Source organism: Juglans regia, chromosome 6 (assembly GCF_001411555.2).
Source record: "Juglans regia cultivar Chandler chromosome 6, Walnut 2.0, whole genome shotgun sequence".
Taxonomy (NCBI): Eukaryota; Viridiplantae; Streptophyta; class Magnoliopsida; order Fagales; family Juglandaceae; genus Juglans; species Juglans regia.
Genome location: NC_049906.1, coordinates 23,990,722 through 24,016,531, shown reverse-complemented (window position 1 = coordinate 24,016,531; position 25,810 = coordinate 23,990,722). Strand labels below are relative to the sequence as shown.

At 36.7% G+C, this 25,810-nt stretch overlaps 1 protein-coding gene and 1 pseudogene across 1 annotated transcript; both read right to left on the bottom strand.

The window, feature by feature from the left end:
- Positions 1-7,557: 7,557 nt before the first annotated feature.
- Positions 7,558-9,194, bottom strand: LOC108984573 (protein BREAKING OF ASYMMETRY IN THE STOMATAL LINEAGE). The gene is made up of 4 exons (XM_018956580.2): positions 9,034-9,194; positions 8,457-8,827; positions 7,853-8,022; positions 7,558-7,735 (listed from the first exon to the last, which is right to left on the bottom strand). The coding sequence occupies exons 1-4, from the start codon at positions 9,119-9,121 to the stop codon at positions 7,627-7,629; spliced, it is 738 nt and encodes a 245-aa protein (XP_018812125.2). The 5' UTR covers positions 9,122-9,194; the 3' UTR covers positions 7,558-7,626.
- Positions 9,195-9,690: 496 nt separating this feature from the next.
- LOC108984571 lies at positions 9,691-10,333 on the bottom strand (annotated as a pseudogene).
- Positions 10,334-25,810: the final 15,477 nt, after the last annotated feature.

Below are 25,810 nucleotides of genomic sequence, written 5' to 3'. Positions count from 1 at the left end.
GCACGTAAAACACATACGTGTGAACGTATAACATACACGGTCGAACGTAAGTAGTAAATAAATTTAAATGAGGTATGTTTGGACATTTATCTTGTATGTTCGCACGTATATATTTTACGTGCGAACGTAAAGCATACACGGCCGAACTTTGAAGCATAAATAAATTTAAAAAGTAGTACGTTCGGACGTTATAATTAAACGTTCGGACGTACATTTTATGAAAAATAAAGTCCGAATGTAAAACAATACACGTTCGAACGTAGAAGCCGTAACGGCTATGTAATGGACAAAAATTAGATGCTTCTGGGCGATAGACTTAGAAAGGATTACATACCCTATGCACGTGGAGTAAGAACCTTCATTGATTTTGTAAGGGCATCTACTGATAGTCGTGGTTACATTAAGTGTCCATATCGAGGGTATAAAAATTTGTGTGGGATGAAGTAGAAAGTCATATATTTGTGAACGGTATGGATTTAGGGTATACCCGATGGGTATTGCATGGTGAGCCGTATGAACAGTCAGTAGATGTATTAGTCGATCATTACAATTATTTGCGGCACATGGATGATGATTATGAGCAGGATGAGACGGAGGAGATGTTGGGTGACATTGGAGCAGGGATGTTTATGGATGAGGTTAACGACAATGCGTCAAGTGGCGGCGGGACTTATTGTGAAGATTTCGCTTCAATGTGGGAAGATACAAAGCGCGAGCTTTATCCAGGCTGTACAAAACATTTCAAAATGTCGTTTATTTTGCGATTACTTCACATTATGTCAATGTGTGGGATGTCGACGAAAGCAACAAACATGGTATTGGACTTATTTAATGAGGTGCTTCCCGAAGGGTCTGTATTGTCTAAGAACTTTTATGAAGCGAAAGAATTGAGAAAAAGATTAGGATTTGAGTACAAGTCCATACATAGATGCAAGAATGATTGTGTTTTGTTCTAGAAAGGGAAAGAGGAAAAACAAGCATGTCCTATTGCAGTATTTTCCTTTGAGACCTAGGTTGCAAAGACTATATATGTGTAAGAAAACTGCTCACGATATGAGGTGGCATGAGGAGAAGAGGGTTAAGGATGAAGCATATATGGGGCACCCTGCTGACTCACTTGCATGGCAATCTTTCGATAATCAATAACTAGAGTTTGGGATAGAAGCTCGAAACATGCACCTGAGGCTCACAACCGATGGATTTAACCCTCTTGGGAATATGAGTACAAGTTATAGCACTTGGCCCGTAGTGTTGATTCCGTACAATCTTCCACTATGGAGGTGCATGAAGGCGCCCAACTTTTTTGTTAACTATACTTATCCCCGGCCTGAGATCACTTGAGAATGATATTGACGTATTCATGCAGCCGTTGATTGAAGAGCTAAAAGAGTTATGGGAAACTGGTGTTAGAACTTATGATGCATCCACACCGACATCTTTTCAGATGCATGCTGCGATAATGTGGACCATAAATGACTTTTCGTTATATTAGAATCTTTCCAGCTGGAGTACGAAATGGAAGTTAGCGTGTCCGACTTGTAATAAAAAAACTGCTAGTGAGTGGTTAAAATATTCTCAGAAGTTGTGTTTCATGGATCATCGACATTATCTACCAGCAAATCATGTATGGAGAAGAGAATGTGCTAAGTTTGATGGTAGAGTAGAGGATATAATTGTACCAAAAGAGTTGTCTGGGGAAGAGATAGTGGAACAACTGGTACATGTTAGGGCGAACAATTTTGGCAAAGGTCGGGGAAAGAACAAGAAAAAACGAGGCGTAGCATAATTGAATTGGACAAAGTGTAGTATTTTTTTTGACTTGCCGTATTGATCGTCTTGTATGTTTCGACATAGTTTGGATGTAATGCACATAGAGAAGAATATTTGTGATAATATACTGGGTACATTGATGAGCATTTACAAAAAGATGAAGGACACAATCAAGACGAGAAAAGATCTTGATAGAATGAGAATTAAACATAATCTACATTTACAGGTGGAAGGCAATAGGGTGGTCATGTCGCAAGCATGTTTTACGATAACGAGGGAGGAGAGGATGGACTTCTGCAAATGGTTGCAAGGTGTGAAATTGCTAGATGGTTATGCTTCAAATATTGGTAGATGCGTGAGTCCTGATGACTAGAAAATCAATGGATTGAAAAGTCATGACTGTTACGTATTTTTACAGAAGTTATTAACTATGGGAATTTGTGGGAAGCTGACATCTAATGTACATATCGCCATATCTGAACTCTGTTTGTTTTTTAAGGATTTGTGCGCTCAGGTAGTAAATCGAGATGTGTTGCGAAAATTGGAAGATGACATTGCTACTATACTATGTAAATTCGAGCAGATCCTTCCACCATCATTTTTTGATGTCATGGTCCATTTAGCAATACATTTATCGCGAGAGGTAATGTTGGGTGGACCGGTGCAGTTCCGCTGGATGTATCCAGTTGAAAGACATTTGGGTTGACTGAAGCGCACTGTTGGGAATAAAGCCAGAGCTGAGGGTTCAATAGTAGATGCCTATATAAATGATGAATGGTTAACATTTTGCTCTCTATATCTTCGTGGTGTTGAGACACGATTTAATCGTCAAAAGAGAAATACTGATCTTGCTGCTCCACCTCCTCGTGAGCTATCAATGTTTTCGTAGAATGTACGACCCTTGGGTGCACAAACGGGTTACGATTTAATTGATGAAGAGTTGGGTAAAGTTCAGTGGTATGTGCTAAATAATTGTCGGGAGATTAATGATTATTTCAGGTATGTCGTTCCATGCTTCCAATAATTCTAATGTTCTTCAACTTTAACTATAACTGTTGTATTCAAAATAAACTTCTTTTACATTTATCTATAACAGTGAGCACATTGACAAACTTAGGACGGAAGGCGTAGAAAACATAGAGGCAAGACACGAGGAAGAATTTCCCAGATGGTTTGAAGACCGTGTATGAATTAAACTTATATATATATATATATATTATATTTTGATACATTTAACTATGGATAATGAAATAATAAATATATATTATTTCAATTGTTAGATTTTGGAACAACGCACTCGTGATTCCGGATCAATTTCTTCTGAATTGTATACATTGGCCCGTGGTGCTTCAAATAGAGCACTTCGATACACTACATGCACGGTTTGAAGTTAAAGATTCCATACTCTGGACCTTGAACGTAATAGAAAGACTCAAAACTCTGGTGTGTTGGTCGGGGGGAGTTATGGCACATATGATATTGACTATTATGGTGTCATACCTGATATTATCAGATTGAAATATCTGGGTGGGTCTGTAACATACGTCTTTAAATGTAATTGGTGGGATCTAGGCGGTGGTCGGGTTTTGATACATAGGGATAATCACTTCACAAGTGTCAATACTGCATCTAAATGGTACAAAGATGATCCTTTCGTATTGGCTTGTCAAGCTACCCAAGTCTATTACTTAATTGATCCAATGAAAAGTGCTGATGAAGATAGTGGAGAAATAACTTGGCAAGTCGTACAAAAATTTGTCCCTCGAAATATATATGAAACAGGAACGAGTGCAGATTACGAGAGCAGTGAAGATGAAGATGACACTACGATTGTAGAGGCATGCCAGGAAGATGGAGAGGGTATTAACTTGTTTGTTGACTTCGGTGAACTCGAGTTGCTCCCCTTGTGTAGAGATGATGTCCCACCCGTCCATCTTGACCCGTCCGTATTAAATGATCATTCAATTCAAGTAAGTGAGGAGAAAGAAGAAGAAGAGTCAGAAGATGAAGACGAAGTAGAATCCGGCCAGGAGGTGGATAAGGAGGATGAAGAAGAGGTGCATGATGATGATGAACATGTTATTGAGGGAGACTCTGAAACAAGCATGGAAAATACTTATGAAGATGAAGAATAAAAGTACTAAATATTTTATGCTTCAAATATTAGTGACTATAAAATATCTTGAATTTCCAACATTTCTTCTAATTAATTTTCTTTGATACAATTAATTATTTTCAAGAATGCCGCCAAAACGACAACGAAGAAATGTGCCTCCGCCAAGTCCAAGTCCCGAATCCATTGAGGACTCCCCACTCGAGGAATCCGCTCCTAAAGATCAAGTTAACACGCAAGAGAACAACAGCCAGTCCACACCTACTAGCAAGGAAATATTGTCATTGATACTTAATTATATAGTTAATACTTTTGTCTCAATAACTATATAATTATAATTATACTATCTATTATCATGTAGTTGATGCATCTGCACGTCGTGGTCGTGGCTATACACGTGGCATCTCTCTTGAGAAAAATAGAAGGTATAGAAAACTCAAGATCACCATTCCTAATAATTCTACTAGAGGAGTGGATGATAGTGCAACAGCGCTTTCCTCCTATATTGGCACAGTAGTTCGAGCTTATGCTCCATTTTATGTGCGCTAATGGCGAGATGTTTCGAATGAGATTAAGAAGCATATTCGAAGTCGTGTGTTGGTGAGTTTACTTTGAGAGTACATTTTTTTTCACCTAGATTAATATATCATATTTTTGACTTGATTCACTTGTTAGGATGAATTTGACCTCGACTTTGGCTGTAGCGAGGATTTGAGAACCGTGAATGAGTTGATGGCTACACTATTCCGACATCACAAGGGACGATGTCACGACCACTTCAAGAAGTTTGAGACGTTGGAAGAGGTTGTGCAGTCTCCTTTCCAGCAGATGAAGTTTAATGATTGGGATAAAGTGTTGTGATCTTTTCGCATCTTCAAATTATCAGGTATTTTACATTTATATATTTTAATTATTTACATTCATATTCGTTCTATATATTATATGTATACATATTACAATTAATATTCTTAATATATTTGTAGCACTTGAGTTCTACAAATGCCTAGAATAGATCCACTATGACTGTCCACCATCGTGCCGGTTCAAGGTAATTCCACCGTCTTGCTAAAAAAATGGTAATGAAAAATTTATAGAATTCATTTATTTTTCTGATATTCATTTATTTAAGTACTAACATTATCTTTTTAAAATTGCTAATGTCGCTTTGTTAAAAAAGTGATGATCCTGAAAATTTTTTCCTCATCATGTCTATGCTGCTGCTCACACTAATGAGAATAGTGAGTGGATGGATCCTGTCGCTGCAGATAATTATGTAAGCAATGTTAATTTTGTTAAAGAAATTATTTAACATCTGAATAATTTTTCTTATTTCTATTTCTTTCAATACGTTACTTATTAACGATCATTACCTTTCAAATTGCAGGAAAAAATGATGGAGATGCAGTCGGCTTCTGGGGAATCCTCTCCTAGTGACATAGACATATTCACGCAAGTGCTTGGACCGTAGTCTAGTATGGCAAGAGGTTTGAGACGATCTATCAAGCATAGATGTCCATCCTCCATAACCTCATCGACTTCACAAATTAATAATCTTACCAAAGATTTAGAAGCTGCACGGTGTGAGAATGAATGCATGAAGTCAAGACAGCAAGAGTTAGAGTCTCTCTTAGAACGACAGTCTCATTTTGAGACGTGTTTGCAACACCAACAGAGGGACTAGGAGAAAAGAATATGCAGTAAAGTCCAAGAGCAAGTGCAACGACAGATGATGGTGCAAATGGAGCGTGTTATGTCGTTACAACAGAATTGTGGTGGGTGAGGAAAAAAGAAGAAATAAATTTAATCAGTAGTGATGGCTAGTTTTAATATCTAATTTTAAAATTTTATAAAACATTGTTATTTGTTAATTTATGTAATGTAATATGATACAATTGGTATGCTTTTAAATTTTATGAAATTAGTGATCTATACGTTTGAATGTAAAGTAAAAACGTTCGAACATTGATTCCCATTCGAACCAATGTTCGAACGTGAATACATAAAATTGTATAGTAAGATTCGAACGTAGGCATATACGTTCAAACGTACTGACCCTCAAACGAACAAAATGTTCGAATGATTAAACGACTAAAGTTCGAACAAACCTCCGAACGTACCACTTGCATTCAAACGCTCATTCGTTTACATTCGAAATAACGTCCGAACGTTAAACATGTAACGTTTGAACATTGGTCTATTAACGTTCGAACGGATATTCGAACGTTTATTATAATTAACGTTCGGACGCATAAACGTTCGAATGTAAATATGATACGTTCGAACTATAATCAACGAACGTCAATTTCTCTCATTCGAACGCCAATCGGTTGGGTTGCCATTCGAACGTTCAATTGGATGTTCGAACGTTACTTTCTATGACAGTTCTCAACCATCACAAAAAGGGAACGTTCGAACGTTCAACCAAATGGAACACCTCCAACCGTCAATAAAAATATTTTTAGTGACGGTTCAACAGGAAACTGTCATCAATTGTTTTCTGTGATGCACATTAGGTGACGGTCGTGGTGACGGTTTGAAACCGTCACCAAATATTTTTATTGACATTTTGGCAATTTTTGGTGACGGTTTCCTCTATCACAAAAGACAAAGTATGTTGTAGTGTGTGGAAGTTCATGAGACATGAATTTACTTACTCAATTACTCCGAGTCGTGCTACACAAGTCTCACACTCTACACACCACTTAAAAATATGTTATTTTATTTTTTTATCCTCATATTTCATATTTCAAGAAATATAAGGGTAAAAGAATAAAATCACATGTTTTTAAGTGGTATGCAGGACAACAGGAGTATAGGACTTCTGTCTAGAATTTTTCTTTGTATTAATATGTCTTATGTTTCATTTGTAAAAGAAACAAATTGTTAATGGTTACAATTATACTTGGCTGATACGAAATTTGAAAGTTTATATATTTATATCAATAGATTCCTATAAAAAAAAAAAATCAATAGATTTTATGTTTCTGTATAAATACAGGATAATATCGACTAATGCATTTAATTTTTCACCGTTTATTTGTTTATTTTTTTTAAAGAAACAATACAAATATATGACGTTTTTGTAATATGTAACTTTTTTTATTTGCTTTTATCCTAAGAATCCAATTCGACCCTATTTACGCCTTTTTGGCAACCTTCCGCTCACACTTATCACACTATTATCGTACTCTCCCGTTGTTGATCTTCAAATATTAAACAAACAACTTTATCATCAAAAGGTGAATACGGTTGTAACTCACGTGCCGCTCATGCTATGCAATAATAGCCATGTAATTAAGTTGGAATTCTTTTGGAATGCCCCAAAACAATATAGTTGTACAAGCTAGTTTGGCATACTTGTGGGGTGGGTGTTGGGCTCTAGATCATGTTGATCTAATCAAGGACTAATCCCGTGGTTTATAAGTTTTGAGTGAATGCCATATTCTTTGGCTTGGATTGCATGTGGAACCACTTTTCTTAGCATTTAAAAGGCATTAATGCTTATTTGGTGGATGGGGCTGATTGCTAGTACAAAGACAGGAAAAACATATCCAAGAATCTTAATAGTACTATCCGAGTGGGATTAATTTCATGTATGTTTGGAAAATTTGAAGAACATTCGTAGTTCTTGGAATAATGAATGATAATCACTAGTTAAATTTCTTCTTGTTCAAGCCAGTCCTATACATATATGGGGCCCAGGAAACTTGAGTAAGAACAGAGACAGAAATGTTGCTGAACTTTCAGTTTCTAAAACACTGAAAGCCTACACAACGAGCCTTGTGCTTCCTTAACTGCAGGCCCTCTGATTTTGGCATTTGCACAGGACTACCCATCCACTCCCAACCCAACCTGCATGCATGATTTTTACAAAGTTTACAACAATTTCTAGACATGTTGCTAATTCAACTTCAGTTTTTAATGTTCTTAAACTTCAATTTGATGTAACAGAAAGGATCTCCAACTTACACAGGGAAGGCAAAAGAGCCTGTGCTGCGATCTGATTGATTGGATTCACTTGATTCAACTGAAACCAAGCCACGGTCTTCAACCTGATCCTCCATTAGAGATGATCTCCTTCTGATGCTGTTTCTAGGCGATTCTGTATCCCAATATATGCAGTCTTCTTCTTCATCATCCTATCAATAACCACAGCCAAGGACACGTTGTTTTAGCCACTCATATTTGTGAGAAAAGAGAAGAAAAACATGGTCAAAAGTGGTAAACTCTTCCGAATCTTTTGGTTGTACGAGCTTCTAAAAAGACCTTTTTCCGAAGGGAATTCAACAGAAAAAGGCAGCACTCTTACCTTTTGGTCAGAGATCATACCATCTCCATCATTTGTAGGGCAGATATCATTTCCATCTTTATTATTATTATTCAACTTTTCCCCAACATTACTGCACCTTTCTACCAGTACTGTTTTTGCTTCCTCACCATAATTAAGCTGTTTGTCCAAACCCAAAAGAAAATAAAAGCTACCAATCAAAAAGAATTTTCTTTCTATTTCTCATTCTGCCTTTTCCTGTCTCAGCTTTTAAAGATATAGTAGACAAACAGCACTTTGGCTAACCTTTCGGTTTACAGTTCTGGAACTTCTGGACATGCAGTCAAAGCGGTTGGAAGTTTCTGGCTTTCCATCCTTGACTACGTCGAATGCTCCATCCTCCCTAAAGCAGAAGACAATGTAGTCTTCATCTGAAAAATTTGGCCAGCAAGAGTCGTCGACAGAGCCATTTTCTACTGTAATGTCGTCTTTAGTTTGTGCGGAACTGAGTTTTGATTGTCTCTCTTTACTACGTCGACTTTTGTGCCGAGACTTCTTTTTGCTAGTTTGATTCATGACTCTACTCTGATCAGTACCGGCCTTTGTGTCGAAACCCATGTTTTTTCTTGGCAGTTTTTGAGGTGCAGAAGATCGATATGTATCATTCGATTCATCATCTGGAAACGACACACAGAATATATAAATAATGCCAGAATGGCGTGAAGAAATATGCTAAAACTTGATGACGGAATTTCCATTCTGTTGGCGTAAAGCTCATTACCCAGAAATAGCAAGAATTAAAGAAACTGAGAAGAAAATAAAACAATTAAAAGAAGCATGTAAGAAAAAGAAAAATGAGAAAGTTGATATATAATGGCTTTACCTAAAGGAAACCTGCAAGCCAAGAAACAAGATACCCAGTCCCTCACCCTCCATCTGACAAGCTTTGGAATTGTCCATGGTGTGCACATTTTGTATATAGATTCTGCCTCTTTGCGACCCTATTTTTCTCTGCTGAAGTACAGTGTGAGATCATATCATAGAGTGAGAGACAGAGAGGAAATGGGTTGTATGAGAGAGGGAAATCAGGAAATGACCATTTGAATTTGAAAAAAGGACTGCAATGACCAAGGGAGTTACAGTGTTAACGCATGATGAGTAATGAGTCGGTTGTGTTTTCTAAACATGGTTAAAAGGCGAGAATATTGGGGAGTCACAGTTGGCAACTGCCCACAATTTCGTTCTTGATTGTTGCAAATAATAATAGCTCTAAATTCTTATCTTATTATATTCTCTACTAAAATGGAAAACATAAGCTGATTTGCTATAAGGCTTGCTAAACCGTTAAAGGCTTGTGACTTGATTGAAATAATTTACAATTTTTAAAATAGAAGTCTGAAGTTCAAAACTCCTCTCTCTCAAATAATAATAAAAAAAAGGCTTGTTGAACCAAATACATAAATTATAGCAATTCACCTCTTAATTATAAAAGAAATGGACATGTACTTACATATTCTAGAATTTATAATTGATAATAATTTTAATTAGAGATACAAAATTATCGAGCAGATTCAACTCTCCATTATTAGCCATAATGATTATGGGATTTTGGTTTTGTATAAAGTGTCACATCGTATCCAATAATTGCGTCCATCTGGTCCAGTGAGTAAGTTCTAGCAAAGCAATACCCACGAGCAAGCCGGAAAATCCCTGTGCCTCCAACAACTGGCATTTCTCTGACCTCGCTCATCACCGGATTCCGGCCAACCACGCTAAACGAGCTGCCCTTGTACGGTCCACTGTTGAACACATATGTGAGCGTCATGAGAAGGCTGAACTCTCTGCGCTGTAAGGACGCAGCATAGATCCCTTGTGCGCGTCCCATCACGGTTGAATTCGGGTCCGGTGTGACTGTCAGAGGGCTGTACATAACGGAAACAGACCTAAACATGGCTGCAATTGGGTCCAAACCTGTGTAGTTAGTCAGCCGGCCGGCAACCCGGACCGCAGTCTGGTTCGGGCCGCCGACGATGTCGTGCATGTAGAATTCGATACGGATACGATTGGGTTTCAAGGCATCTGCGGTGCAGATCAAGGGCCATCACCACGAGAGCTGCAATATTGAGAAGAACATGTTTGGCACGTACAGCCATGGCTGATACTCGAAAGGAAATGGTTTTCGTTCTCTGCTTCTTGCACGAGAGATGTGTATATAAGAAGTAACTTTGTTAGTATTTTTAATAATATTTTCCTTTCCGTTGGTTTTAGTAGCCGTTGGTTAACGGGCTTGTCTTCATTTAGCCGTTTGTTATGGCCTTTTACTTTATTGTTTTTTGGCTCCTTTATTCTTTTTCCGGTTATGTCCATTACCTTCAGAGTCATTCTTTGTCCAATCTATAAATATTTGTTTGGTCTTTCGGTACGGAAGAGGCATATAGTTGAGAAAAAAGCGAGATAAGAGATATAAGTTTAGTGAGTATATATTTTTTAGAGTATTTTTAAATTAAAAAAATGTGTTCTTTTGGTGGAGCTTTGAGCTCAACCACTTGTACAGAGCTAGTTTGGACTATACGACGATCAGTTGGGTTGTTATATCTTAGAAGAGTCAAGTCAATAAGAGTTCTGCTATATGAGTTAATTTGAGATTTTGTACACCGCATAGAGCTTGAATCTCCTTAAAGAGAATAATATTTTCGTGCTTCAGTGCAAACTAGTTTCTTTTGAATGTTAATTTTATTGTAATTTTTATTACATTATTTTGAATTTCACTAACAATTTTAAGAAGAATTCAGATAGAGCCTACAATCAAAAAGTGCACGGAAAGCGGTAGTCGTCTCAATAAGGCCTTTCAATTTGTTGAAGGATGGTGGGCGAATTCTAGTGCCAATAGGCATATCTACTATAATAAAGGTTCGTTTAAAAATTATACTCCTTTTAAAGTAGAGAAAGATATTACACTTGGTGATTTTTGTAAAACCATGGTTGTTGGGAGTGGTGAGGTTGAACTGAAATTTACCTCTGGATGTATATTGATGCTTAAAGATGTGCTTTATATATCGTTTATGGGAAAGAATTTGATATGTTTAAATTGAATGTTGAGCATAAAACATCAAATGTTTCTATTTACCTGCTTTCTTCTTTAGATTTTTGGCATGCACGTTTATGTCATATCAATAGTAGATATGTTGCTATCATGAGTAGTTTATGATTAATTCCCAAACTGACAAAGAATTTTAAAAAATGTGAAGTTTGTAGTCAAGAAAAATTACAAAATGGCCTCATAGAAGTGTTGAAAAAAAAATACCAAATTGTTAGATTTAATTCATACTGATCTTTGTGAATTTGAAGAAATTTTAACTCGTGGAGGAAATAGATATTTTATCATTTTTATTGATGATTTTTCAAAAATATACGTATGTTTATTTATTAAAAAATAAAAGTGATGCTTTTAACAAATTCAAAGAATTCCTCCATGAAGTTGAAAATCAATTTGGTAGAAAGTTAAAAGATTTAGAAGTGATAGAGGTTGAGAGTATGATTTAAATGAGTGTAATACTTTTGTTCAGTCCTTGGGAATTATTCATGAAACTACTGCACCATACTCTCCTACATCTAACGGATTGGCTGAGGGAAAAAATAGAACGTTGATTGAGTTGACGAATGCTATGCTTATTGATTCAGGCGCTCTTTCAAGTTTTTGGGGTGAAGCAGTTTTGACTATTTGTCATGTTTTAAATAGGGTGCCTTACAAAAATTCAAAAACTACACCTTTCGAATTATGGAGAGGGTATAAGCCAAATTTGGGATACTTTAAAGTTTGGGGTTGTTTGGCTTTTGTATGACTAACTGATCCTAAAAGACCCAAATTGGGTGTTAGAACTAGCACTTGTGTCTTTCTTGGATTTGCAAAAAATAGGACAGCCTATATATTTTTTGATATTGGAAATAAAGTTATTTTTGAATCAGGCGAGGCAATTTTTCATGAAGAAAAATTTTCTTTTAAATCAAAAAATAGTGGGGGTCAAGTATTTAGAAAAAATAATTTTTCTAAAACTAGTTCTTCTACTCCTTTAGAAAGTGAAGAAATTTTTGAATTAAGAATGAGTAAGAGAGCTAGAATTGAAAAAGATTTTGGTCCCGACTATTATATTTACAATGTTGAGGAAAATTCAAAGAATTTACAAGAAGTTTTAGCATCACCTAATTTTGTATTTTGGAAAGAGGCTGTGGATGATGAGATGGATTCACTAATTTCTAATAAAACTTGGAAATTAGTTGAATTACCACAAGGTTGCAAATCCATAGGGTGTAAATGGGTCATTGGAAAAAAATTTAGACCAGATGGAACAGTTGAAAAATTTAAGGCCAGGCTAGTTGCAAAAAGTTTTAAACAAAATGCCAACCTTGATTTTTTCGATACTTTTTCTCCAATTATAAGAATAACATCTATAAGATTATTGATTGCCATTGCAGCAATTTATAATTTAAGAATTCATCAAATAGATGTTAATACAGCTTTTTTAAATGGGGATCTAGATGAAGAAATTTATATGGATCAACCTAAAGGCTTTGTAGAGCCTGGCCAAGAAAGCAAAATGTGTAAGTTGACAAAATCTCTGTATGGCTTAAAACAGGCCCCTAAACAATGGCATGAGAAATTTGACTCTTGCATGATTGAAAATGACTATAAGTCAAATGAAAGTGATAATTGTACTTATCATAAGTCTTGAAAAAATTCACATGTTATTATTAGCCTATATGATGATGATTTATTGATATTTGGTTCTAATTTGCATGTTATAGATGAAACAAAAAGCAAGCTTTGTAACCATTTTGCTATGAAAGATCTTGGTGAGGCTAATTTTATTTTGGGTATGAAAATTACCAAAGCTTATGATGGTATTTTTCTTGATCAATCGCGTTACGTAGAAAAATTATTGAAGAATTATAATCATGTTGGATGCAAGCATGTTGTTACTCTTTTCGATTCTAGTGTTCGTTTATTTTCTATTGAAAACGATGATGATGTGATTAATCAAGAGAAATATGCTAGCATGATGTTTACGTTATGCAACTGAGTGTACTAGACTTGACATTGGTTATGCAGTAGGAGTACTTAGTAGATTTACTACCAAGCCTGGAAAAGATCATTGGTATGCAATGGATTGGATAATGAAATATTTATTCGGTACAAAATATTTTGGCTTGTTTTATAAAAGGTATCCTGTTGTACTTGAATGTTTTAGTAATATTGATTGGAATACCTTGTCATGTGATTTTCTTTCAACTACTGGTTATATTTTCACCTTGGGTGGTGGTGCTGTATGTTGGAAGTCTAAAAAACTACGATTATTGCTAACTCAACCATGGAAGCTGAGCTTATAGCTTTAGCTTTAGCTTCAGCAAGTGAGAAAGCAAATTGGTTGAGAGATTTATTATATGAGATTCCCTTATGGGAAAAACCAGTTCCACCTATTTTAATTCATTGTGACAGTACTGCTACTATTGGTAGAGTACAAAACTGTTAATGTAATAGTAAATCCAGATCCATAAAAAGAAAATACAGTACTGTGAGATCTTATTTGATTGATGGTTATTAACGTGGATTATGTTTAGTCTTGTGATAATCTTGCATATCTACTTACAAAGGCCTTGACAAGAGAAAGGGTCCGGAATACATTAAGGGGATTGAGATTAAAACCCATAAATTCATGAGCCATGTATGAGGATACCCAACCTGGAGACCAAAGATCTTGAGAACCAAGTTCAATGGCAAAAAACAAATCATATGATGGTCGTAAGAAATGCACTAATTATTTTATTTCTCATTTCTATGATGTGGATGCATTGATCCTATAATGTTGTGGATGATGAGTTTTTGGAGAAACTCTTAATGAAATTTTGTAAATCTTATGAGTTGGGTGTAAGAATTATAGGAGCACCCTTGACAGATTTCACCTATGTGAGTGTGAGAGTGGGGCCGCTCTTTATAAGATTTGGGTTTATTCTCAAATACACTCATGAAACAAGGATTAGCACAAGATCGTAATGTGATGGCTAATAAAGTTCATGTCAACACCTGAGTTATTGTGTGTGAGTAATAATTTTTTATTTTTCTTAAGCAGTCATAGTTTAAGTCAGAGACTACTACTGACTCTGGAGTAAAGGTTTTTATTTCACTAAGTAAGGGTTCAATATAGAACATACCTTCATGATGCATAATAATCCTTCTTTATCTAGAAATATCTCTCTTATATATATTTTATTATTATTAAAAATAGTGGGGAAAATGTTAGCATTTTTAATAATATTTTTCTTTCCGTTGGTTTTCGTAGTCGTTAGTTAACGGGCTTGTCTTCATTTAGCCGTTTGTTATGGCCTTTTAGTTTACTTCATTGTTTTTTTTTTCCGTTAAGCCCTCGTTACATCATGGATGTTGGCTCCTTTATTCTTTTTCCCGTCATGTCCATTACGTTCAGAGTCATTCTTTGTCCGGTTTATATATATTTGTTTGGTCTTTCGTTACAAAGGTGGCATATACTTGAGAAAAAACTAAGATAAGAAAAACAAGCTTAGTGAGTATATATTTTTTAGAGTATTTCCAGATAAATGAAAGGTGTTCTTTTGGTAGAACTTTGACCTCAAACACTTGTGCAGAGTTGATTTGGACTATACGACGATCAGTTGGATTGTTGTATCCTAGATGAGTCAAGTCAAGAAGAGTTCTGCTACACCGATTAATTTGAGACTGTGTACACCGTAGAGTGTTTGAATCTCCATGCCTTAGTCAAAACTGGTTTCATTTGAATTTTAAATTCAGATATTGACGTAGCTTGATATGGTACGTCAGATTATAAATTTATTTTTATTGCAAAGTAGATTTAAACTACGTTAACTTGTGGGTTTATTTTTGTGACATCTCTTTGTGACTGTAGCACTTCTAATCTATTATTGGGAATGCAATATATTATTCATTTCAATAATAAATAACTAAATAAAAAGCTAATGCAAGTGTCAATGATGTGAAGAAATGTATAGTAAATATGGATATGTAATGAATTTACTTTGAGACCTATATAATCCATTGCTAAAAAAACCGATTCGATTCCCAATTCAAATTGAATTAGTAAAAAATCGAATTGATTTTAGTGAACATTTTGAATCGTTCACTGAACTGCTTCAATTGATCGATTCAAGCCGATTTTAGACCGATTTGAACCGATTAAAATCTATATTTATTTTCAAGTTGCCTTACAACTAAGTTTTTTCTTCTAATTTCTTGCAAAGAAAATATGATAGAACTAAACATATATCAACTTTTTCATTATTGTATTCAATAAGAATCGTAGAAAAAATGAAAGATAAAAGATGTAATTCTTTATTTTTTTAGTTGAAAAAAAATTAAGGAAATGGATGACATTTTATATTAATTTTATGGTTGTATATAAAATACTACATTTGCCACGTGTTTATAACTTAATAGCTTTATCTTTTTCGTAATAAGACAAATAAATGTCGACAATTGATGTTAATTACAAAATTATATATTGAAACTATTTAGATTCATATCATATTTTTATTGAAATTAGTCATTGAATTTATATTTTATACTCTTTTATACATGATATAAAATGTTTAAATTGCATCTAATATGATTTTTAATACAAGTGCAGTCGGCCCTAGTTTTAGAGAGGGAGAGGCTCCTCCTTCTCTCTAAAACCTCAAGCTCGGAAAAATCACAGGGGGAGGAGCTTCCTTCCTCCCTCTCTCCCTCTTCTCTCCTTCCTCTGCTCTCTAGTTTTTCTCATTTCCTCTTTTTTTTTTTTTTTGGGGTGTTTTTCCGGGCAAAGTATGGAGGAAGGGCAATTTGCTACTCTCCGGCGATTGGTGACCACCACGCGCCCCACCACGGGCTCCCCTAGGCCCCGATCCTTCTGACGGGCAAAGAAGTTCGTCGAAAGGAGCGGCGCATGAGCCACACGCACGACCCAAAGAGAGTGCGTGTATCCCACGTGGCACCACTCAGATCACCATCCAGCCGTCACGCACAGCTTTTCTGGGTCTAGGGTCACCGGCTACTTTAGATCCGACCATCATACCTCCATGGTGGCGCATGGCCCTCACGCGCCATCACAGTCACTATTTTTGTTTCCTCCAAGGTTGAAAATGATGACCTATATCTTTCCAAGATGTTTCCCATGTATTTTTAATTTCTGTTATGTATTTTGCTTTTAGAAAATAAAAAAATCAGAAAATACATAGTACTCTCTTAGACTTTTGTCCGAAGAGTGTGTTTCTCAACTCCGTCTTAGACGAAGTGTAAGGTTTGGTGCACCATACTCTGACGGAGTAGGGGTTTGGTTAACTCTGTCTAGGACAGGGTTGTGTTGTCTCTTGGACTTTAAGTCTGGAGAGGTTTATAGCTTGGACTAGACCATGTCAGTCACAGTGTGGACTAGGGAGCTATTAGTGTTTGGAGTTGTCTTGTAATGTATGTTTTAGGTTAAGTTGTAATGTCATTTATCAATGAATGCAATATGCTTTTTATAAAAACAAAAAAAAAAAAAAAATGATTTTTAATACTTTCTATCAATAATGAAATATCTGACTCAAAATTTTCATGAATCTTCGGATTCAATTTGTTGAATCAATGTACCTGATTCATTGAATTGGTCCTTAGCCGATTTCGAATCTTATTCCTATTTTTTGAGGCTTGATATAATCTACTTTGTCAAAACCTATTTAGTTTACCTTGACCTTATCATGTGAAATGAAATTGTATTCCGAGAATGAGGGAGACTTCTTCCACAGAGAGAAAATTAAAAAGAGATAATTTATGCATGAAGAACGATAATTATAAAGAAATTATAACTAGAGATAGAGAGAGATTATAAAGTGTAATAAAGGGGCGGCCATTGTGCACCCGTTCCCCTTCTCATGCCAAGGCTTATGGTAGCCACTTCATGGGTTTTGATAGTTGGTCTTTAAGGCTAGCCGGGACTTACGAATTAGACGGGCTATATGTAGCTCCTCCCCCCTTTGGTACAAGACAAGGATCTTGGCACAAGTCCCTCTCCCCTTTGGTACAAGGCACATATCTTGACACAAGAGATCTCTTTAGAAATATTTGTCTCTCTAGTTTTAACATTTAGGATGTGGAAAATGTGACTATTGACCTGGTTAAATTGAACCGGTTGATGGAGAGAGGGGGGAGGTGTTAAGAAAAGCGAGTGAACTTTTACTTTAGTCCCCACGCTTCAAAGTTCAAAGTGTTTGGATAGAAGTAAAACGGTATTCTTCAATCTTTGTTCCCTACTATTTTCTTTACCCTACCAAACAACATGAGGGGAGGAAAATATGTGTCTCTCTTTACGTCGACTTTCGTGCCATTACTTCTTTTTACTGGTTTGATTCATGACTCTACTCTGATCAGTACCGGCCTTTGAGTCGAAACCCATGTTTTTCCTTAGCAGTTTTTGAGGTGCAGAAGATCGATATGTATCATTCGATTCATCATCTGGAAATGACACACAGAATATATAAATAATGCCAGAATGGGGTGAAGAAAATATGCTAAAACTTGATGACGAAATTTTACATTATATTGGCGTAAAGCTCATTACCCAGAAAATGGCTTAATTAGCAAGAATTAAAGAAACTAGAAGAAAATAAAACAAAAGAAGCATGAAAGAAAAAGAAAAATGAGAAAGTTGATATATAATGGCTTTACCTAAAGGAAACTTGCAAGCCAAGAAACATGATACCCCGTCCCTCACCCTCCATTTCACAAGCTAATTTGGAATTGTCCATGGTGTGCACATTTTGTATGAGAGGAGAATCCGTTAGAGAAGAATCTGGAGACAAATCAGGAAGAGAAGGATCCAGAGACAATGAAGAGGATTTTCTACTTGTATAGCAGTTTTTTAAAATTCAAATAATTATTCTGTTGTAACAACATTATCATATATAGTTGTAAATATTTCTATAAATATGATGAGATCCTCACAGCAGTTCACGCTTGAGGCATTACCTTTTCATGGTATCAAGAGCAAGGTTAAAACCATAATATATTTTTTTTATAATGGCCGATTCAAGCTCCAATCAACTTCCACTCAATACGGTGGTTCACATGGTGACCATCAAACTCACTTCTACCAATTACCTCCTGTGGCGTAGCCAATTCGTTCCATTGCTTGAAAGTCAAGATCTCATGGGCTTCTTAGACGAGTCTTCCTCTGCACCCACAACCCTAGTTCAAGAGGGTTCCAGTCAAGTTCCTAATCCAGCTTACAAGAGATGGCGTACGCGAGACAGGATGTTGCTCAGCCTCATTTATGCTTCTCCTACAGAGGAATGTATGGTCGAGGTTGTTAATTCCTCAACTGCTCGTGATGCTTGGTTGACTCTTGAAGCATCATTTTCTCACAGCTCCAAGACGAGAAATTCAATTGAAAGATGAACTTCAATTAATGCAGCGTGGCTCTTGCAGTGTGGCTGAATATGCACGTTCCTTTCGCTCTCTTTGTGATCAACTTAGTGCTATTGGCAAACCAGTTGATGACACTGATAAGGTACATTGGTTTCTTCGTGGTCTTGGATTAGATTTCAAAATTTTTTCGACATCTATGTTGTCTCAGATGCCACTGCCTTCCTTCGCCAATTTGGTTCCCAAAGCTCTAAGTCATGAGCTTTTCTCTCGGTCCATTCCTGGTGATTCCTCTCAGCAGTCGGCTTTCATTGCACAACGTCGTTCTTTTGCCAACTCCACTGGTCGCACCAAATAGGACAATTCTACACCAGGTTTCACTAAAGGGTCTGTTGTTGCTTGCCAGTGGTGTGGAAAACAAAATCACACAGCCAAAGAGTGTTATAAACTTGGAAAATTATTAAAAAAGGCCAAGGCTGGTGGCTTAATTGAAGCTTTCTCTGCCACATCTCTTGATAGTCCCACTAATTCCGAATGGTACACAGATACAGGGGCCACTTCGCATATGACAAATATTGTTGCGTCTCTTGATAATTCAGTCCCTTACAATGGTAATCAACGGGTGTTTGTTGGTAATGGTAACTCTTTGTCTATCTCTCGAATTGGCTCCATCTCATCCATTGTTGCTTCCAAATCCTTATCCTTATCTGATGTTCTCCTTGTTCCTGGCATTACAAAAATCTTTTGTCTATCAGTAAGCTTACTCACAAGAACAACTACTCTGTAACCTTTTCTTCTACTGGTTCTATGGGAGCTAGCAACGAGAATGGTGGTGGGAGTCGGCCGATGTGAGAAAGGACTCTACATTCTTGACTGTGCCCATGCAAATTCTTTATCTACCTTTTCTTCATGTACTTCTCCTGCTACATCTAATATTTGGCATGCCCGATTGGGCCATCCTTCTTCTCGTATTATTTCCTTTTTAAATAAGCATGGGGATATTACCATTTCTAATAAAAGCAAGTTTGGTTTTGCACCATGTTTTGGTTGTCAATTGGGAAAATCTCATCGTTTACCTTTCTCCAATTTAGATCAACGTTGCTCCTCTTTATTTGAAAGAATACATTGTGATTTATGGGGGCCTTCCCCTATCACTTCTCCATCCGGATATAGATATTATTGTGTATTAATTGATGATTTTTCTCGCTTTAGTTGGATTTTTCATTTAAAGCTTAAATCAGATTTCTTTGATATTTTTGTCCGTTTTTATAAATATGTCAATACTCAATTTGACAGAAACATTAAATATTTTCAATGTGATGGTGGAACCGAATTTACCAATAATCTCTTTACCTCATTTCTTCGTGAGTGTGGTATTGTTGAACGTATTGCTTGTCCTTACACTCCTAGTCAAAACGGTATTGCTGAGAGAAAACATCGTCTATCACTGAAACTGGTCTCACCCTCATGTTTCATTCTAGTGTTCCATTACATCTTTGGGTGGAGTCCTTCTCAATGGCTTGTTATCTCATCAAGCATCACCCATCATCGATTCTTGAAGGGAAAACCCCTTATGAGCTCTTGTATGGTAAAACTCCTTCTTACTCATCGCTTCACACTTTTGGTTGTCTTTGCTTTCCCTTTTTGCGTGACTATATGCCTCATAAATTGTCTCCTCATTCAACACCTTGTATTTTCTTAGGCTATGGTCCTCTCCATAAAGGTTTTCGGTGTTTGGATAAAAATACTAATAGAGTATATGTTTCTCATCATGTGCAATATTTTTAGGACTATTTTCCTTACGTAACATCAAGTTTACCAACTTCGGTTTCTACAGATTACGTTACTTTTATTGATCCTCTTGAAACTTCTTTGCCATGTGAAAATCACTCTTCTTCAGGTCTGACTTCCATCCATCGCAAGGCTCCAATTTTTTGTGCTCCTTGTGTAGACAACAACAGCAATTTGCTGCCACTTGTGCTGCCTTCCCCTACAGTAACGTCTTCAACATCTATTGTCTCTTCTCAACCATCCTCGCGTGCGATGGCATCGGAAGTCATATCTCTACCACCTCCTTCAATCTCCCAACCGACTTCCTCTACACACCCAATGATTACTCGTGCAAAGGACGGTATTGTTAAGCCTCGCACCATTCATTCGTTAATTGCTTTGTCAACTCCTCGATGGTTTCAGGTACATCTTGCCACTAAATAGCCACGCGGATTTAAATCAGCTGTGAAACATCCAAAATGGCTCTCTGCCATGGATGATGAAATCACCGCACTTAAGCAAAATAACTGTTGGCGCTTGGTACCTCGTCCTTCCGATCATAATATTGTTGGCTGTCGGTGGATATTCAAAACAAAACTTCGAGCGAATGGAACTGTCGAGCGTCACAAAGCTCGCCTTGTTGCGCAAGGATTTTCTCAAAAGCATGGCATCAATTTTGAAGAAACTCTTAGTCCAGTTGTTTGCCCTGCTACCATTCGCGTTATCTTATCTCTTGCCGCCATGCATGGTTGGCGTCTTCATCAGCTTGACGTAAAAAATGCATTTCTTCATGGCTTTCTTTCAGAGGAAGTCTATATGGAACAACACCCAGGTTATATTGATCCACAATTACCCAATCATGTATGTCGTTTGCAGAGTGCTGTTTATGGCCTTAAACAGGCTCGAAGGGCTTGGTTTCAGCGTTTTAGCAATTTTTTGCTTGGTCTTGGGTTTCTTGCGAGTCGTGCAGATTCATCTCTCTTTGTCTACCACGATCAACATGGTGTTATTTATCTCCTTTTGTACGTTGACGATATGGTTATAACTGGTTGACCAAGTGCACATTTTCGCTCATTGGTTGGAGCCTTGCAATATTTGACTCTCACACATCCAGATTTGTCTTACAGTGTTAATGCCATCTGTCAATATATGCATGCTCCTACTATTGATAATTTTTGTGCCTTGAAGCGTATTTTACAATATGTTAAAGGCACCTATCACTATGGTCTTCAGCTGTCACATGATCCTTGTTCAACTCTAGTTGGTTACTCTAATGCCGATTGGGCGGGTTGCCCAGCTACTCGACGGTCTACCACAGGTTTTGCTATTTATTTTGGTCAAAATTTAATTTCATGGTGTTCTAAAAAGCAAATCACCGTTGCACGTTCCAGCACTGAGGCAGAGTATAGGGCTCTTGCCTTTGTAGCTGCCGAACTCTCTTGGATACTTCAGCTATTACATGAACTACATATCCAACTCTCCTCTATTCCAAAACTTCTATGTGACAATAATAGTGCCATATTTATAGCATCCAATCCTGTAACCAAATCTCGCTCTAAGCACATCGACATCGACTACCATTTTGTTAGAGAGCTTGTTGCTCAACGGGTTCTCAGTTTGGCATTTGTTCCCTCTCAACTACAACTAGCAGATGTCTTCACCAAAGGGGTTGCTAAACTGCAATATCTTCTAGATCGTGCCAAGTTGTGCTTGTTTCCACATTCCACTACGCCAACTTTGTGAGGGTATTAGAAGTCACGTTGAAGAATCGTCATCCGGGAAGAGAAGGATCCGGAGACAATCAAGAGGATTTTCTACTTGTATAGCAGTTTTTTAAAATTCAAATAATTATTCTATTGTAACAATATTATCATATATAGTTGTAAATATTTCTATAAATATGATGAGATCCTCATAGCAGTCCACGCTTGAGGCATTACCTTTTCATTTTGTATATAGATTTTGCCTCTTTGCGACCCTATTTTTCTCTGTTGAAGTACAGTGTGAGATCATAATATAGAGTGAGAGATAGAGAGGAAATGGGTTGTATGAGAGAGGGAAATGACCATTTGGATTCGAAAAAAGGACTGCAGTGACCAAGGGAGTTACAGTGTTAAGTGTTAACGCATGATGAGTAATGAGTCGGTTGTGTTTTCTATACGAGGTTAACCACAAATCAACTATTGTAGCGCATAAGCCGTTGCACCCCTTACGTGGGTTTTTTTTTTCAATCCTTTTGGCAACATGGGTTTTCCTTTTCCCCATTCAAATTTTGCTTGCATCCCGCGAATGCCGAACCCACCTTCCTCCCTCGTAGAACACGCGTCGCCTTCCTCTTCCCAACGCCACCTTGCGACGGTGTCTCTCTGTTTAATGCCACCTCGCGACACTCCTCTTCTGCCCAATGCCGCCAGTCCTCACGAGCTGATTGAACGGAGTAAACCCAAGTGAAATCCCGCAAAGACCCCTCGCCAAGCAACCCGTGTCACCCTCCCTTTGCCCAGCGCCACCCCGTGACATTGCCCAATTCTCGACCCCTCCTATCTCACCGCACGAACGCACGCATGCTCCGTTGCAAGTTAGTTGGGTTTGGCTTTGCTTTGTTTTACGGGTGAAAATGGAGAAGGAAGAACAAGTTGGAGTTGGAGCGCAAGATGATCTTCTTTCAATTGAGCTCCCAACCCCTCCTTCTTGGAAGAAATTGGTCTCTCTCTCTCTCTCTCTCTCTCTCTCTCTCTCTTTCTCTCTCTCTTACTAGAATAAATTATTCGACTTTGTTATTGTAGTTTTCAGCTTTCTCCTCCAGCACCTCCTTGGATGAAATTAGTCTTGTTCTCTATCTCCAAAATAAATTATTGTACTTTGTTGTTGTAGATTTCAGCTTTCTCGAAATTTATGTTCTATTATGCTACCTGGTAAAATTTGGTATATGGTTTTTGCTTGTTTTGTGTCAGTGTTTAGTACTATGTGGTGGGATATGGTTGATAATATAGCTTTCTTTTCTTTTTGTCTCCTTCGTCTAGCAATTGTGCTTGAATTTTGTGTCGGGGGAGTATTTTGTGTTTAGAGTTTTCTTCTCCTTTTACAATAAACTATTTTGCACTCTGAAAAATTTGTTTGAGATGAGAAGAAGATAGTTAAAAATTCATGCAAAAGTTTTGTTCCCTTGACAAAGAGGTTTCTTGGTTTTTAGAATTTCTGCCTCTGTCCTCTAGAAATTGCATTAGCTATGATGTGCCTGGCTTTATTTTCTGAGAGTCGCACCCTTTTGGCCGAGCGATATCTTTCTTGGCCTAATCCTTGTACTTTTTTGGCTTAAAGCCTTTGTGAACTCTACTGCTTTTGTTATTTATGACACTTGTGTTTCCATGTAGTAATTAAGCCTTGAGGATTTTTTTTTACCACCTTTGGGAGAATTTGGTTAGTAGTTGCTGTTTGGAACGATTAGCTGTGAGCCTGTGGTATACTTCTTATAATGCAGTAATTAGTGTACAAACATCAAATTTGTTCTCTTTAAATAACTTAAAATATGAAGAACAAGAGTTTCATGCACCCGTCTACAAACATCACTGTATCAAGTGCCACATGCATATCGAGATACATACTCCCAACCCTGCTAATTTATCATTGACTAGTCATTCCCTTCAGAAGGTTTGGATTTCTTTTCTTTTCTTTTTTTGTTTATAATTGCTCAGGTATTTGCTTCATTAACTTCTTACCTTTTTTGGTTGAAATATTTAGTTGAGGTTTGGCAAAATGAGCAGTTGGTTCATAATTCATTTGAACGGAAATTCAAAAGAATTAGCTTTTCCATTTCTTGTACGTTGTCACTGATAACTTTGTCTTTATCTACATGTATTATTGGCTAATCCAACCAATTCATGAAGGGACTGGTTGGTATGTTAGAACAATTCTGATTTGTTTGATTAAGATGTTTGATTTAAGTAGTTATTACTGATGGGCTTTCTTTCAAGATGCTTTTGAATTTAATCGTACTATGTTGTATTTATGATGGGGAGCATTGAGGCATGATTTCAGTTGATTTGGTGCTTAGTTCAAAATTCTTATTGTGTGGCACTTTGACTTACACCCCTGTTTCATTGTTCCTTCAGTTTTTCCCCATGAAAGGAGGTACACCAAGGAAGAATGAGATTGTGTTCATTGCTCCTACTGGAGAGGAGATCAATAACAAAAAACAACTAGAGCAGTACCTAAAATCACACACTGATAGTCCTACAATATCAGAGTTTGATTGGGGTACTGGTGTGACCCCTAGGAGATCTGCAAGAATAAGTGAAAAGGTCAAGGCAACTCCACCATCAAATTTTAAGTAATGTAATTCCCGTTTCATTATTTTTTCAAAAGGGCCCACATGAAGTAAGTAATGTTTGTGATTTGTATTATATTCTAACATGACATACCAGTCTGATTGAGTTCGAAGGAAACCAATCTATAATATTTCTTGCTTTATGCTAGGTTAATAATCCTTGCACTAAATGTAATATTTTCTGAATTCTAAGGTTTATTTACATTGTCTAGTGATATTTTCAAGTGATTTTGATGTGTTGTACAGTGGAGGAAAAGCTAGATTGGTGCTAAAAGTATGCACACTGGAGGAAATAAGAAAATGAGACTACTTAGATTAGAATATTGGATTTTGGAATGAATATTATGAGACTACTTAGGTTGTAATAAGTTGCTTTGCAATGTTGTATCCAACTGGAATGAATATTATGACTCAATATTTTACTAGATGACTTAATCCAAGGATGATTATTTGATGGCAGTGTAAATGGTTTTGTGTTCAGTTGTGGAGGGATTTTTGTGTATATAATCGTTGTGGATTGTGTTCAACTTTATATGTATAGATGGTTTTGTGTCCAATTGTGTATGGATTTTGTGTATGGGCGGGTTGTAGAGACTGTGTTGTGGAGATGTATAGCTTGTGATTCTTTAGGAAATGGGAGTACAGGTTTTTAAGCTTACCATACAAAATTTGTATATGAAATCAATCAAGCTTCAATGTTAGTTCAGTTGATTTGTTTCTGTGCATGCGTGAACTTGGAAAAAAAATCTATATAACTTGTGGCACGTTTTTGTTCACTTATCATCATGTGTGTATAATAGATTGGGAAAAAATCTATATAGAGTTTGTTCCGAGCATGTTCCACTTATCATCCTGTGTATAATAGATTGAGAAAAAATGTGATGAAGAATGTCATAGATAAGCTCAAAAGTGACCAAAATAGATTGGGGAAAAATCTATATAGCCCAGCAGATTCAGAAAAGTGACAAAAAACACTTGATTTTTCATAGCCTCCACAGTACCTCTCCCCATATCAATAAAATGCTTAATCAAGTACCTAATCAGGCTTTGCCTAATTCAAGGGGGAGTACCATTACAGTTGATCCATACAAGAAAAATAAAGAAAATATTCACCTATTTACATGTGCCTTATAGTTT